Source organism: Nomia melanderi, chromosome 13, assembly GCF_051020985.1.
Source record: "Nomia melanderi isolate GNS246 chromosome 13, iyNomMela1, whole genome shotgun sequence".
NCBI lineage: Eukaryota > Metazoa > Arthropoda > Insecta > Hymenoptera > Halictidae > Nomia > Nomia melanderi.
In genome coordinates this window covers 5,085,904-5,102,704 of record NC_135011.1, presented here as the reverse complement: position 1 = coordinate 5,102,704, position 16,801 = coordinate 5,085,904, and the positions used below count along the sequence as shown (strand labels likewise).

At 41.8% G+C, this 16,801-nt stretch overlaps 1 protein-coding gene across 3 annotated transcripts in view; it reads right to left on the bottom strand.

The window, feature by feature from the left end:
- Nucleotides 1–16,801, bottom strand: part of snu (ABC-type transporter snustorr) — a 62,675-nt gene that overhangs the window by 13,390 nt on the left and 32,484 nt on the right. For all 3 annotated transcript variants that reach the window (XM_031987402.2, XM_031987403.2, XM_031987404.2), the window contains one exon: nt 2,759–3,013. In XM_031987402.2, coding sequence (XP_031843262.1) covers nt 2,759–3,013 — 255 coding nt within the window. The remainder of the gene's footprint in view (nt 1–2,758; nt 3,014–16,801) is intronic.

Sequence of the window (16,801 nt, the reverse complement as noted above, 5' to 3'; positions counted from 1 at the left end):
TAACCTCTTTCCCTACAATATCCCGTGAGACAAAGGAAATTTTCAACTGAATCTGAGATATCTAAGTGTTATTCATTTCTCTAAAATATAAATTAAATATTACCATTCTATTATGAATCATTAACCTTCAAAGTGAACGATAGAAAATGCATTAAAGTTCTGTTCTTAATAAATTATTAACGATCAAGTAATTGTACCGATCATAGCTAAGAAATAGACCATAATTCATCGATTTTCAGATGTCAAGCTAAGCAATTCAAACGTTTCGGCTGGAAGTATTCAGCACTCGAAGAGTTAAAGATCCCGAAACGCGAGCAAATCGCTGGATCATAGTTGTCGACAAAAATCCTTACGAATCAGCGAGACGAACGATTTCACGGAGATCGTCGGTTGGAATAGCGTGCGCGCGCGTTACGTGCGCTCCTCGCCGCGGAAAAGCTGGTATTCGTAACAGTGACCACGATAACGCGACGTAATAATTATATAATCAGTATAATGACATTCTGTGATTTATTTCGTGTCGGAAACCAACCGTAGTGGCTTGTCGTGTTCGCGTGTTCGCCGCGAATTCGGCGATAACTCTTCATTACTGTGCGCGCGTCGTTCGCCGGTCACATCTTTTACGATCGCTGTTTACGAGAGATCGTCACGATCCAGTGATCCTGTTCATCAGCAGCTTTCTAAGAAAGCCGAGGATCGTTTTCCTTCGCTCAAAGCCGATCATCGAAGCCTTTTATCCGTCGAACCGTATTAAAATCCTGTTCGGCAGCGTTTAAAATACATCTAACCCTCCATTTACGCGGAACGTTCGTTCCAAGATTCGTTTCACGCGAATGAAAATCGCGTAGAGTCGGTACAAGAAGAAACGAAACATCGGAAAGAGAAGCTGGTAAGTCTTGAAACTATGATGATTTTAAATAGAATTTAATATTATTATTATACTAAGACTGTTATTCTTCTACTATCAACTATCACATTCCAAAGCGAACATGGACACGGAATATACCCAGAATTCATATTTCTTTAAATAAATTATTTACGGCGAAGCGTTTGCATCTCAGTTACGAAATAAATTACAAGAGTTAACGAACAGAGGTAATAACAACGACATTTCCGGAAACAAGAGTGGATTTTATTCAGCGTCAACGGTTTCGGATCGCGTGAATTCATATCGCGTGCGGACAGTACTGCGTGAGGCTTGCAATTTATCGCGTGAATGAAGAACTCGCGCGAAAAGGGGGCCGCGTAAATGAAGGGTTAGGTGTAGACACCCCGAAACGGAAGATCCGCGTGCACGCGTTACGGAATCCTGATTTATTCCGCCGATTTAGCGAGCGTCGTTCGAGAGACAATCACCGGAGCAAATTACGGTGCAGGCGGATCGTTCGTTTAAAAAGGCAACCGTGTAAAACGATTCATTTCATCGCGCCAGCTGCGCCGATCGACGCGATCGAGGATCAACCGCGTTCACGGCTCTCGACGCTTCCCGATCGAAGATAAATAATTCGAACCGATTCCGGCCGTTAAGTGGCGGGCACGTAACGTTATCTTGGAAACCCGACGGATCTATTTTAAGTTAATGCTTCCTAGGAACGTGACCGCTCTCGCTTTCGAACAATGAAACAATCTCGCTCTTTCATCGGGAAGTCGGCTCGTTGCATTTCGACGCTATCGCGGCCGCATCTGCGTCGTTAGCGCGCGTTTAAGAAATTATTGGCTCGCGGAAGCCTGTAATTCTTGAGTACGATTTATTTGGCGGGCTCGACGACGTTGTTATCGTTGCACGGAACGAAAGCAAATAGCGGGATGTTCGCATAAACGATTCGTATTATCGACAGGCATTTTTATCACTGTTTCTATCATCCGAGCATCGTGAAAGGGAATCATCCGCAGGATTTGATATCTTCGAAGTGTCGATTCGCTGGTGATTCGAGGGAATATCTTCTTAGGTTCACGATGATGAGTTCATTGAACGAAGGGAGGTTCTCAGACGGTTTATTAAATCTTTTCCTTCATTCTTGGAGACAATTAATCGGTGAATTCTCATAGATTCAGAATCTTATATTAATGAACTCGAAGATACTAAAAAATTCTGTCTTTGTACCTTCAACGTTTGAAATAGTTTAAACACTACCTTTAAACCACTAACATTTCTTCAATTCTCAAAAACACTCGTTGCAATTCGTATTAACACAAATCTCTACAATACGAAAATCATTCTTCGATACATTCGATGAAGATGCTATAGTAATCCCGGATGAGCCCTCAAGTTTATAGTGGGGTTACTATTATTATAGATATTGAAAAGGTGGATCTTCAGTAAAAAGAGAATTAGGAAACAATACGGACAACACGTAAAAATATAACTTAATACCACGAAGGCCAACACACGACTCTCTATCACACACAAAAATGTTCTTTTCCGTTCACCAAAATGTCCTCATGCACGCATTTCCACTCGCTTTTAACGCACACCCCCATTCGCTCTGTCTTCCTCACCCTTGCACCCTTCTCACTCGCATCTTCCGTCCATAGTCAAAATTCACGCAGTCGCGTGCACGCTTTTCTCATGGTTCAGTCGGTCAGTTCCAGACACTCTTCCTCGCATTCTTTCAGCCGCTCGAGATTCTCTAAACGCAGTCACGCTATTTTCCAAACATCCCGGCGCCGGTCCGTCGCAATACGACCTGGTCGCCCTTACGCACGCGCAACAAACCATTCATCCTACAGTAAATATTCTAGATAGTACAATACTCACATGGATCCTTTCGCCACGGTCATGCAGAGGTTCTGTATCACGTGATTAGGGTTCTTGCTGCTGCCGTAGGTTTTGAACGCGTGCCTGACGCTAACCGCCTGCTGCCTGCTCCACGCGGGGTTGTTCAACCCCGGCGTGGCCAGCAGCGTGCTCGGCGTGATCGTCACGTCCAGCGTGCTGTCCGAGCTGTTCTGCATCGTTCCCAGATCGTTCACGTTCACCAGACCGCCACCGCCTGCTGTCCCGTCGCTGGAACTGGAGAGGAAGAAAAAAAAGGCCCCTTACATTCACGTAACCACGATATTCGGTGTCCGCTCGCTCGACGCCATTGTTCCGCGACCGGTGGAACGGTTACCGAACCTGGAGAACCGAGAAACCGCTGGGAATCGGCGGCACAATAAAATAAAACAGGGCGGGAGTTCTCACAGCGGATCGCGTGAGGCGAGTTGCATCTAATTAAATCCTTCAATCGTGAAATTTCTTTGACCCAGTTCTAAGCGTTTTATTGTTCTCGTTGTGTCTCATTGTAGCTAGAGTCTGAGTATTCAAGTTTATTTTTGTTGCAATTTTGTGGACACGATTATTGTAAGGGAAATTGAAGTATTAGAGATTTATGGAATTCACTTATGAAAAGAAAATTGCTTTAGTTATGATATTTGTAAATTAGTTTGTGAAATTCAGCTGTGAAACTCTTCGTTCCAGTTTAACGGGTTAATGCGAAGTAAGGAGAGATAGAATGAATAACGAGTAAGATGATGTTAAAGTTTTGTCAGTGCTGAAGATAGGTTTCTAATTTTGTATTTGAATGCTTTGCCTAAGTCATCGTTTAATAGTCTTCAGAAGATCAACAACAGTGAAACACGCTCTCGAATCGAGGATCGTGAGAAACGTGACTGAAAACCTATTCTATTTCCAGATGCCAGCGAAGATATTTTGAAATCGGGGAACGCAATGAAAATGCGTGTTCCTGCATCGGAATAGTCGAGGAATATTCATGTGGCAATGGGAACAGGATCGTAAAACGTTGAAGAATAGTGTTATCAACGCGCGAGTAGCTGTTGATTGATTGATGGTAAAATCAGAAACGAGGTCCGGCTTCTCGTTGTATTCGCTTCTATTGATCGAAGCGACCGTTGCGTCATTGCTGGATCTTTATGCGAGTCAATCTTTTAAGAATACAATTGAAGGAATCACGATGGAAAATAGTTTCCTCTAAAAAATACTATAGGAAGCACTGCGCATTCGACGTTTCTTCTAAATATCTATCTACTTTTATCTATCATCTGCTTTCCAAATACTCTGCAATATTCAACTTCCTTGCATTTAAATTTCATCATTAAATTTCAAACACACTATAGAAAGCATTGCACATTCGACGTTTCTTCTAAACGTCTATCTACTTTTATCTATCATCTACTTTTCAAATATTGTCTGCAATATTCAACTTTCTTGCACTTAAATTTCATCGTTAAGTTTAAGAAATACTATAGGAAGCATTGCACATTCGACAGTTCTTCTAAGCGTCTACCTACTTTTATCTATTATCTAGCTTTCAAATATTCTCCGCAACATTCAACTTCCTCGCACTTCAATTTCATCGCAAAGTTGCACTACGAGATTTCCTATAAACGCATAAGAATCCTCAGTCGAGCGGTTATGGAGAAAAATCGGCGATGTCGCGAGGAAAGCGATCGTTGCGTCAGTTGTATGAAAAATCGGTGAAAAATTGGCCAATCCGGGGAGAGAACGATCTGGTCCCGGCTTCGGACAGTCCGGACCACGCGCGGTGTGGAAAGAGGCGGCTCTCGATCGTGCGTTGTTACGCAAGAAAGCGGCTTTCTTTTCGCTCGCGCTTGCTCGCCGGCTCTCTCGAGCGTCGTTACGTTGTCCGCGAGACAGATGTATGTACGAACAAGGTTCGTGCACGCTCGCCGAAAAGGAGCCCGTTGTTTCCTGGGAACAACGATGGAATTCCGTCGCTCAAGGCCGTGCTAAACGATCATCCTAAGATCTTGTTGACATTTTCACCGCGGCCAGTGAAACCGAAACGATGACCGACTCTTTCCTCTTCGTGCCGGTGGATCGGCGACTCGTGCATGTGGGGAAATGCATTCCTGCGCTACTGTCTCTTTTACTGCTCACCGGAGATTGTGTTTATTACGCCGCGTTCGTGACTGGGATTAGTTTCTTTGATGTTCTTTCACGGAGAATGTTCCCAGGTTTATCATCGAGGAATTGGAAAGGAAATGAAAGAGATATCGTAAAGAGAATTGAAAGAAGCAGAGGAACTGCGTAGAAATTCTATTGAAGATCTAGTGGGAGATTGGAGGATTGGAAGGAAGTAGAAGTGGAGGGATTTATTGAAACGTGAAGATAAGGAGAAGATACGGCTATGTCATCGAAGGAAGTATTCTTAGGTAATTCGTGGTAAAAGGAAACATTGAAACATCAGCTTAGAGGAACAAAGGAGGAACTGATGAAAAGGAAATCTCGAGCTAATGAGAAGATGCTATATTACAAAAAGGAAAATCCCTAGTGGAAAAGAAACATTGAAACATCAGTTTAGAAAAACAAAGAAGGAATTGATCAAAGTAATACTTGACCTAAAGAAAAGCTGCTATATCACAAACAGAAAAATTTCTAGTGGAAAAGAAACATTGAAACAACAGCTTAGGAAGACAAGAAAGGAATTGATCAAAGTAATACTTGAATCTAAAGAAAAGCTGCTATATCACAAAAAGAAAAATTTCTAGTGGAAAAGAAACATTGAAATATCAGCTTAGGAAGAGAAGACAGGAATTGATCAAAATAATACTTGAACCTGAAGAAAAGCTGCTATATCACAAAAAGAAAAATATCTAGTGGAAAAGAAACGCTAAAACACCTGCGCAAAGGACTGATCCAAAGGAAAAGCCAGATACACCGATGCAGCATCCGTCGAAGGTGAAAAACGCATCCGCAAAGCATCCCGGAAGGCAGCTCTCGCGAATCGATTGTTTCCCCGCGAGCAACGACGTTTTAGATTAGCTGCGCGAGATCGCGCGTTTGCATAGTTGCGCAACGCGATCACTATAGATCCGAACATGGTGCGCGCGGCTCGCGTTGCGCGTCGATACCGATCTCGGTGTGAAAGGTCGCGGATTCGGCCGATCGATGACTGCTTTCACGTGCTGTTACCGGCTGGCGTCGATCCTCCGCCGGAACGGCAATGCTGGCTAGCGGAACGCACGCGCCATCCGTACAGGAAAAGTCAACAAACCGACAACCGTCGTTTCGTAACGTTCTCCGCGGACAGATATCGGACCGCGGAAGAAAGCTGCGAGTACGAAGACGTTTCTATTCGCTTCGGGGAATCTCTCCTCGCCGATGATCGCCGCGCCGGCGAACGGATCGATTTGAATGCGATAGCTTTTGTTTGAACTTCGAGAAATTTGCAGAAGTTTGGAAGAGTTTGAAGAAGTTTGACCGTTTACGCGAATGAAGAGTACAGCCGTGAAATTTGTACTTGTGCGATGGGAAATAATTAGTAGTCTTTTTTTGAGTAGTAAAAATTATGGTAAATACTGGCTAAACACAGAGTTCGCAGTTAATGTTTCAAAATAACATTTTAAAGAATAAGTTTTGAAATTGTGTGTTAATATGTTACATGAATGCGTACTTATTGGAAATTGTGGATTTAGAGTGATTGATTGATAGAAACGATCGTGAATAAAGTGGACAGAAGTTGAACAGCGACGATCTTTATTACCGCTTCAAAAAGAAAATCTAATAAGACATTCCTGATAATTTCCTCGCGAAAGGTTATTATCTGCATGCATCGAGTCCACAGATTTTTCAAAGAGGAAAGATTAGCGGTACAAGTGCCTCGGATTGTGTTCGATAATTTTCGATCGTAAAGGGTTAATTGTTGGATCCGAGCGAAAGTTTCATCGCTTTTCTATACAGACGCGTCGAAGCCAACAGCTAATTAGTAGATATATAGTTGGACGGCTAGATTGATTTATTTTCCCGTTCCTTTCCAGGCGGCGGCGACTTCCTTATAAACATTCCATCGCGTTTCCGATGGTTAATACCATTTAATTAATTTATAACTTACTTATCTTCCCTGTTTCATTCCCGCCGAAAGGCAATCGCTGTTATTAAGACGTGCACGTCCGAATTCGCGGTTTCGTTTTCTAATTAATGCAACGAAAACCGACGGGAATTCCGTTTCGAGAGTAACGCACAGAAACGTTATCGAATCGCATCGATACCTCGGGGATATCGAATTTTATTCCACAAAACGCCCCGCAAAAGTTACTAAAACCTTTCTCCGAGACGTAATATTGTCGGCGGCGGCTGATGATATACGAAGAAATTTCGTTTCGCGTATGCCGCGAACGCGAAGAATTCACGCGGAATTCCAGTTGCGAAGGAAATAACGTGTCGGGCGAATTCTTCGAGCCCGTCCACGCATTCGAAAAGTATACAGGCTCCTATTTGACGTCTCGAATAATCAGGAACGCACGGGGACACGTAAGAACTGCACGAATTAAGAATAACAACATTAATCCAGCGAATTCCGACTATTTTTACCCCATTCATGTAACATTCGACGGAAACACGTTCGGTACACGGATCGTAAAATATAATAATCGGGAATTATTTCGTGTAAAGGGCGAAATGATTTCTACATTTTTATGTCCCCCATATTTTGTCAGTTGATTTCCCTGTATTTTCGATTTACACGTCCGCGGGCCTCCGGAGCCCAACAAGGTGAACCGATGCCGATCCGATTCCGTTTTACGTGGATTAGACTATCAAATTTAATATCCGCATAAACGTCCGCGCAAACCCGACAATAAATTACGGTTCGGCCGGCGATTTGTAATTGAAATTTCGTTACATAAAATCGTTCGCGGGTTCGGTCGTTAATTTCTTTTATCGCCGCAGTGGCGACGGCGTTTTTGTTCCCCCGATTTGGTCGCGATCGCGCGCGTGGCATTTTTTAATTGTCTCCGTCGAGAGCATCTTATCGTGAACAATAGAATTTTCTGGGGCGATCGTGTCGGTTGCGTACGAACGGCGATCGAACTGTCAAAAGAATTCGAAATCAAGAAAACGATTGGTGAAAACGTGTAACGTAAGCAACTGTAGAATAATACAAAGTACTCGTAGCAAATATTCATTAAAAATCAAAACATTTCTCCACCATTTCGAAACCTCTCTATTTCGAACGCAGAACATTACCGTAAGTGACAAATTTCTCAAAGATCCTAAGATTTATAATACTATTTTAAACTTTTAATTCCAATCTTAATTCTTAATTATTATCTTAATTCCAATACTCCATTAACCCTTTGCGGACGAATGTCGACATTTCGGCGAAATGTTGATGTTTCGAAGACTAAGTCGCCAACAAATGATTTAATTATTCAAACAGCAAGAGATCAGCACTTTCTGGTTTTTCTATTATCTAAAAATTGGTATATAATTTTGCTTCGTCTGCTGAAAGTTTTGTATATTTCAAAGAATCTTCGTCCGCAAAGGGTTAAATCCAGCGACTCAAAATAAAATATTCAAAATCTAAAAAGAGTTACCAGGCTCCGGAGCATAGCATCAACTGTAAATAACAATTGCAACATTAATTCCATGTTTTTCATGAACGCGCCGAAGAGGCAAGAATTAAAATTAATTATCGAAGTAGCCGAGGAGCACCCCGTCGACAGCCACTTAACAGTGGTACGAGCCGCGCGTTATTCGGTCAGACGCGCAAGTAGATAATGGCCGGTGCAGTCAGACCGAATGAGTCCGACCTAATTCGCGGTTAGATTACTTAATCCGCCGTCGGTACGCGGCGACACGCGTCACGGATATCCCTGCTGATCGTCGAATAGGTATAATGAACTCTAACAACCGTGACCGACGAATTCGAATTACAGTTCAATTGCGCGCCGTCAGGGTTTCGCGAAAACGGCCCGAGCATCTGGGACTTTCTAGAAACCGAGTTCGATCGCGGGACGAAAAACTCGAACCGACGACGCAACGCACATTCGCCCGCCGCGATCCAGAAGGAACAACATTTTCCCGAGACGGAATCGCTCGGGGTAATTAGACGACGAGACGAGTAATTGGCTTTTTTACGGTACCTTCGAGTATTGGCGTGAAAAAAGGATTAACAAACGTCTTGGATAATGTCGTTTAACGCTGGTTATACAATATTTAATAACACAGCTTTTTTTAGAGTCGGTGTATCATAGACGAGTCCACTTATTTCCGTGATTGATTGTAGCTGGGGGTCGAAGTTTATTAGTATGTAAGTTAGAGCTGTCTGTGGACTTGAAGATCTGTGTTAGATTTCCTGGAGATGTTGTCTATATTCTCTAGGTCTTTTGTTAATTATTTAGATTTTTTATAGCCCCTATAGATCTTCTCTACGTCTCTAAATCTTATGGATCTTCTCCAGAACTTTACATATTCTCTACATTTTATCTGAATATTTTACAAATTTACTCTATGGTTTTTCTAGATCTTCTTTAGATTCTCTAGATTTCCTCTAGATTTTCTCTATATTTACTCTAGATCTTCCTTAAATTTTCTAAGTCTCCTCTAAATTCTCTAGATTTCCTCTAGATTTTCTCTATATTTACTCTAGATCTTTAGATTCTCTAGCTCTTCTTTAAATTCTCTAGATTTCCTCTAGATTCCTCCTATATTTACTCTAGATCTTCTTTACACTCCCTAAGTCTCCTCAAAATTCACTAGATTTCCTCTAGATTTTCTCTATATTTACTCTAGATCTTCCTTAAATCTAAGTCTTCCCTAAATTCTCTACATTCGCTCTACCATCTCTAGATCTTCCCAAATTCTCTAGATCCTCTCTATCTGCTCCAGACCTCCCCAAATTCTCCAGATCTTCTCCACATTTTCTCCAAACAACCTTCAAATTTTTTCGAAGCATCTTCCTGGTATCTTCTAGATCGTCTCACCACTTTCCCAACAGTTCCACGGAATACTCAAATCACAATTGAACTGTTCCCCTTCGCTCCGAGCGTGATAGGGCCAATCGAGACCCACTTTCTTGCTCGGCCACGATGGCGACGAGCCCGCCGCAACGTCAGGGATTTGTCAACATTGATCGTCGCGCGGTTGGCATTCGAAAATCGACGAGAAAGACGTCTCTCGCGCCGTCTTCGGGCGGAATTGCGCAAGCCGGCATTCCGGGCGACGACGTACACCGCGAGGACGCGTGTGGAAACACCCGGCCACGTGACCGGGCTGCGTTTCTGGGCCATGGTCGACACTCGAATTCCCCGATGCTGCGCGCTCCCTCCGATCGCCTACCTTTCTCGGAAAAAGCATTGGACTTTCCATCGCGCTTTCCAGCGGAGGACGCATCCTTGCGCGTAGAAAGCTTGAATGAAACTGGGAACGAACGCGCTGGAAGGTGTTTTCATTGATGAGAAGATTATTAACCGTTTAACACATTGTTCACCGGCAATTCCCTGCAGAAGCTATCTCATGTCACCGGTTGTTACTTCGTAATTAAATATGAAAGTGAAACAATCCAAATAAACTTCAATATACTTTATTTACATATAATGAATTGAAATATAACTTTGAATATTTTGCTTTTGCAATGTTCTATATTGCCCTGTGTTTCAAAACTTGAAATAGCAAGTGCAAACACGAGTTAACTCTTGACCGGTTAACAATGTGTTAACAACGATAGTCGCCTTATGTACAATAACGTGTGAGACTCGTGATGAAGATTTTAAACAGAACTTAAGGAATATAAGAATTAGTCAATTATTGTGAATACAAATGAAATATTATCCTCTTGTTATTCATAATTATAATTTAAAGCAAACACAGGCATAGAATATACCTAAAATTTGTCTCTCTTTTCAATAAATTATTAATGGCAAAATAGTTGTGTTGATTATAGTTGAAAAATAAATTGTAGGACAAGGGGTTAAGGGGTTAGCGTTAGAGCTATATTATCTTTAATAATTTATCAGAGAAAAAGGAATTCTATGTTTACTGCAAGTTTACGTTCAATTCGTTTCATTAAACATTGATTTTGATTAGAAGGAAAGAAATAATATGTGTTTACTGAATTTCAATTGAAATCTTTAAATTGAAGCTCGAATTCGATATTTAAATTGAATATATCACGAATTTCAGTCGATAGCCCAACATATGAACCATTTTTCATGGTGACGACCCAATACGAATGAGTCAACGACAGAGTTCATTGATTTCGTTTTGGACATGATTAATATATTATTCAGTCTTTCTAAGTTATGATAATAGGAATGATAATTAAGCGAGACAGTTGATGTAAAACAGTAAATGAAACTTATACGTAATATCCCTTTTTTTGTCATTCCTCCTGCAATCTCGATATTCCTAAAATTAGCAAGGATTTAAGACAATTTGGCGAAATTTCAGCTAACGAGTTACTTGGCTTAAAGCGTAACAAACGATTGCACTTCTTCCATTTCACCACGTAATCTGAATAGAAAGCTAGAACTGCAATTACTAGGATCGCCGAAGGTAACGAAACATTTTTATTAAACAACTCTCGCCGAATTCGTTAATTGTTCCTCGTTAATGTCGAGCGTGTTTCCTAATCGGCGCTGTTACACCGTTCGTTCTAATAGTATTACCGCACACCCGGTCGTTTCATAATTGCATTGGAAGCAGCGCATCGTCATGCAACGGTCGCTGCAACGATACCATCTAATCAGCCGACCGGCGTTAATAAAGAAAGAGGATTGTGCACACAAAGAACGATTGTTGGGCGCGCGAGCTCGCGGTTTCCGACACGTCGCACCGTTTTTGCCCGCTTTCGGCCGATTTTCACGCGAGCACACGTTGGTTCCTCGGAATTTCTTCGCTGACTAAGCCAAACGGAATCCACGGAAACCCGCAACACGCCATTTTCGAATTGTTTTGAAACTCGAAACGAGAATGAAGTGGAACTCGTCGATTTCTATTTCATCACGTCTGGAGATTAAATTAGCTGCCTTCGTGTATCGCCGCTTGCATTCACCGTGCAATATGTTTCCTTTTCCAAATGAATTTTATATTATGGAATAAATAAGAGTAATACAATTAACACTACATGGTCTAATAATTCTTGTATGAAATTAACTTTTCATTATTCTGACGTACTACTTTGGAAAATCTATGATTTCTTTTCAACTGAAACTTTTCATTTAATCAAACAATTACTGAAACGAACCTTACATTATTTCATTGTCTACGTACAATTCTTAGTTTCGATTGGATAAGGAATTGAACTTTAGGACCAGAGATAGAAGAGTCTCGCAGAATGATTAGTTTCCCGGTACCGTTTCAACGGAATTAATCCAATTTCGTCTGTCCCTTATGCAACGCGATAGAAAGCGCGCGGCGGTCGCGACAAATCATCGTCAAGCTTCGATGACCGTTCAAGCGGTGCGTTAAATCGCGTCAACGGTAACGCGAGGGATCGTTGCACTTGGACCGATCCTCTCGAGGACTGCTCCGATGAACAGGATCGAGACGTTTCATTTGAATCGATCGAGCTCCTAAATCCCGGCGCGAGACTAATCGACCCTGCGGTCGGATTTATACAATTTCTTCTCGGGTAAAAGTCTCGCTCCGAGGCCCCGTCAAGCGGAGAATTTCTTCAGCCGAAATAAAACAAACTTTCCTGCGGATTTCGTGGCTGACGTCCGGATCTTGCGTCAAAAACAATCGCTCCGCGGACGGCTGGCTGATATTTTCTAAGACGAACGTCACGGGACAATAATCTTCTCAATAATCCACGAGTCATTTTTCTCCCAGCTATTGAACAATTCTTTTCTATAAACCATTACTTCAGCGACCCGCGGCGTGCGTATTAATGAATCTCATAATTCTACGGATTGCATAAACACCAACGAGAACAATCAATTCATCCACTTTTTGTGGAATACAGTTTATCCCTTTTTTCTTTGCGTAATTATTTCCAAGCGTGCAATTAATATGGATTAACACAGCAATAATGTGTCAATACCTGGATTCTCGAAAATCGAAATGTAAATCTTCCGGGTTGTCAAGAAGTTAGCTTCCAGTTGCTGGAATTGATTAATCGATTAGTTGATGATCGAAATGTATAAGAAATCGATCTGCATGAAAATCCGCGATGATATGTGACTTTTTTTTTGGTCGTTCGACATTTTCATCGAGTCACGATCGACGCGGTACTGTTACGGCCGCGCGCGCGTCCGATGGAAGAGGATCGCCGCGTGTTATCTAAGAGGATCGCGATCCGAAAACACGTACGACTGGTTACGCGCGCGGACTCTCGATTAACAGTCGGCGACACGGCATTCGAGCACGTACGTCCCATATCGATTGACCTTCAGCGGCTCGTTGCGAACTAGGAGCTCAACCCTCCGCGAGTCAACCCCTTTTTCGTCTTTCATTGGCTATTCCGATGAACAAGGCTGCGATCCTCTTGGTCGCGTTGATCGCGACAGCGTCGCGCGTTGCGAAAACACAGGAAATGATGGGACGAAGAAGAGGAGGAAGGTGTTCGATTGGTGTCACATGGAACGATCAAAGGAAACTGGAAGTTTGGAAATATGTTAAGTTTATGTACAGTATATTCAGCAAAATTGTGCATGGAAATTATGTGCAGTATATAAAAAGATTGTGTTTGGAAATTATGTACAGCATATTAAAAAATTGTCTATGAAAATGGTAGTATATGGAACTTTCTTATTTACGTTCGAAAACGAAGTTTGCAGTGTTTGTAAATAACTTGTATCAATGTAGAAATGTACTGAACATAAGAAAGAGTTGATGAGCTTTTAGGATATATAATTTATGGATTGATTATTTTTTACACAAGTTGAGAAGTGTTCGATTAACGTAATAAACTGTAAGTGTTTCAGAATGGAGTACCAAGTGTGTAAACGATCACTTCTCGGCGGCAAAAGGAAACGAATTAATTTATGCTAAGGTTCCTTTAACACTTGGCCAGAAAAGATTTCCCACATTTATTTCCTCCTTTAAGCTACGATTAATTGGTTCAATCACACCCGAAGAAATTTGTACGGCGCGAGATAAGATCATTATACCTGTTATCTAATCTGGTCACGTAATCTCGGCCGATTTATTTTATTCAGTTTCTGCCGGTCTTCCGCATTCCTTTCCTTTTCACCTCTGGTCTCTCGATTCATTAACGGTTTCGTGGTTTTAATCGGCGCAGGGCTATAAAGTCGTGCAGCGGCGCCACTGAATGCAATTAGCCCGTTCGTATTCGTTTTATCGTCGAACCGCGCCGAATTGTGTAAGATACCGCTGCGAATTCACGAAATAAAGTAATCGTTTAGCCTTCGTTGCAATTTCTCGAAGTGGAAACCCGAGGAATATTTATGAAAATAATGTTCGATTTAATGAACGTTCGTTCGAACGAACTGACAATTTTCTTCGGAAAGAATGGGAGGATTCATTGGTTGAACTAATGAATTGGAAATAGGGGCTGATTGAATAATGAAAATGATTCGTCTTCGTCCATCGCCGATGAACAAGGTCTCGCTCAGGTTTGCATAATATCTTTAATAAAGTTCGGGTCAAGTCTTAACCTTGACTCGATTTCGATTCATCGTGTGCAATTGGCTAGCATGGATTTCGAGCGTGACTCCCATCATAATCGCGATCGACACCGAGCACTCGTGCCTCGGCCTTCGTATTTTCGCAATCTGGTTTTCCCTCCGACCACGATCGATCTTTTTCATTATTCCTATTATCCTGTGACACGAGATTTTTATATAGTTAATAATAAACTATCCGATATGACTTGATAACGATAACCAAGCAATGATAGCCGTGATTATTGCAGCGTTCCGAAGAGAAACTTTCGATCATTAGAATCTTAGGAGTTCGGATCATTGAAGAAACACATTTTAGGGGCTGTATAATTATTGATAAAATAGTTTCTTTGCGATTAATACTTCTTTATTAACGAGATCTCGCAGCAAACGTAGATTAGAACTCGAGGATTCATTTTGTACGAAGGATTTCATTATGAAACGAGTGTCCCTTAAATATTTTATATAATGCACGGTAAGGTACTGCGTTACGTGGCACGTTTCAATGATAATAAAAATAATACGGTCATATTACATCATATAAAATATGCACAGTCACAGACGATGAAATGTACGAGATTGCCGCCACGTTACCTAACCCCGACAATAACAACAAATAACATTACCGTGGAAACCTCTCAGGCAAGAAAACGGTTTTAACGGAATTTCTTCTGGAAGAATCGAGCGAATTCCCTCCGCCTTCTTTCCCAGGAGTTCTCCACCATAAAGGGTTGAAGCGCGGAAATCGCTCGCGGCGATTATTCTACCGGTTGCACAATTATATTTTCCAGTTAACCTTCCGGTCGCCACGAGCGTCGGCGAGCAAACATGTTTTTCCCAGAGTCTTTCTCGGCGTCGGGAATTGAAGCTCCGCGGAGATGATCGCTCCGCGATGTAGAACAAAAAGAGAGGATGAAGACGAAATTGATTAAGTGGAAGAAGAAAAAACAAGAGGAATGTATGGAAAATTGTTCGCCACGTAGAGGAAGATGAAACGAAGTCGACGGATCTAGAAGAGGAGGAAGAGGAAGGAAGAAGATGAAGTTAATGGAGTAGAAGAAGGTAAACAGATATTGATGAGATAAAAATAGGTGAAAAGATGACAGGGAGGATGTTGAGGAGGAGGAAGAGCAAGGAAGAAGATGATGAAATGAATGGAGCAGAAGAAAAAAAGATGAAAAAGATATTGCTGAGATAGAAAAGATGAAAAGAAGTCGAAGGTACGATGTTGAGAAGGAAGATGACGAATAAGCAGAAAACTGAGGATAAACAGGAAGAAACAGAACAAAAGAAGTTGATAAATAGTTAGAAAAAAGGAAGACGAAGAATAATGAAAAGAATGAAAGAAAACAGCGAAGAAAAAGAAAAAGAGACAAGAAGTGATCGCGTTTAGTAGAAGTAGGCAAACAGTCAGCGCTTTCGGAGACGTTGAACAACAGCTTCCTCGATTGTTCCGTTCGCATGTCTATTAAGACGTGTACTTTGACCCTGGCCACTGTGCGAGCGTGGCCTTCGACTGCCCGATGACCAACAACAACGCGAGTATCGAGACGTTTGCGTCATGGCGGCGGACTTCTCTTTTCTTTCAAATTAAGTGCTAGACGGCATCCTCTGCATCGGGTTTCGAGTTTAAACAGCTGACAAATTCTTAATTCGACGATGCACCGAGTCGCGATTCGAATGTTGATTGAAACTCAGGAGCTATAAATATGAAATTTTCGTTTCTCATTTGCAATTCGATATTTCCTAATCTGAAATCGAACTGTTATCTTTCGATTCTTCCCTTGATTAGCGCTATTACACTGATTTATTTTACAATAGAATTTCCGGCTAATTAACACAGGCTGGCGAATATAATGGGTAATAATATTATTGGATTGATTAAGGATACCAATAATCATAAAAGCGAGCGCGGCGAGCGACGCGGTGCATACTCAAGCGCGCGGATATGCATTTCCCCCTATCCTTCATCTTGACCCTTCATCGTGGCGCAATAAATCTAATAGAACCTAGATGGTACATTTTTCTCTTGAATTCGATTTGCAATTCCATTCGTTTTTTCATCTGTGAGCGTGCAAAACACGCGAGCCAGTTAATTAACGAACTATGCAAGAAGTCGATATCAAATGGTAGCGCTAACAGAAGCCGACAACTATGCGAACGGTGAACCGAAAATGGATTCGTGCTCGGCGTTCAAGTTCGAATGGACTTCGTGCGGTTCAAATTACGCGGAACGAGCTTGAAACGCGTGGCGAATGTCAAAATTACCAGCGTGAAATCAAGACGAACGACGTGACAATATTCCGAACGAAATCCTATTGAATCCCATCGAAAAATCCGCCAAAATTCAGTCCGCGGTTTGCAATGCTAATTTCGGACTGTTGTTTATCCGTCTGTTGGATAATTGCACGGAACGGTGTGAATAACGCGGTGA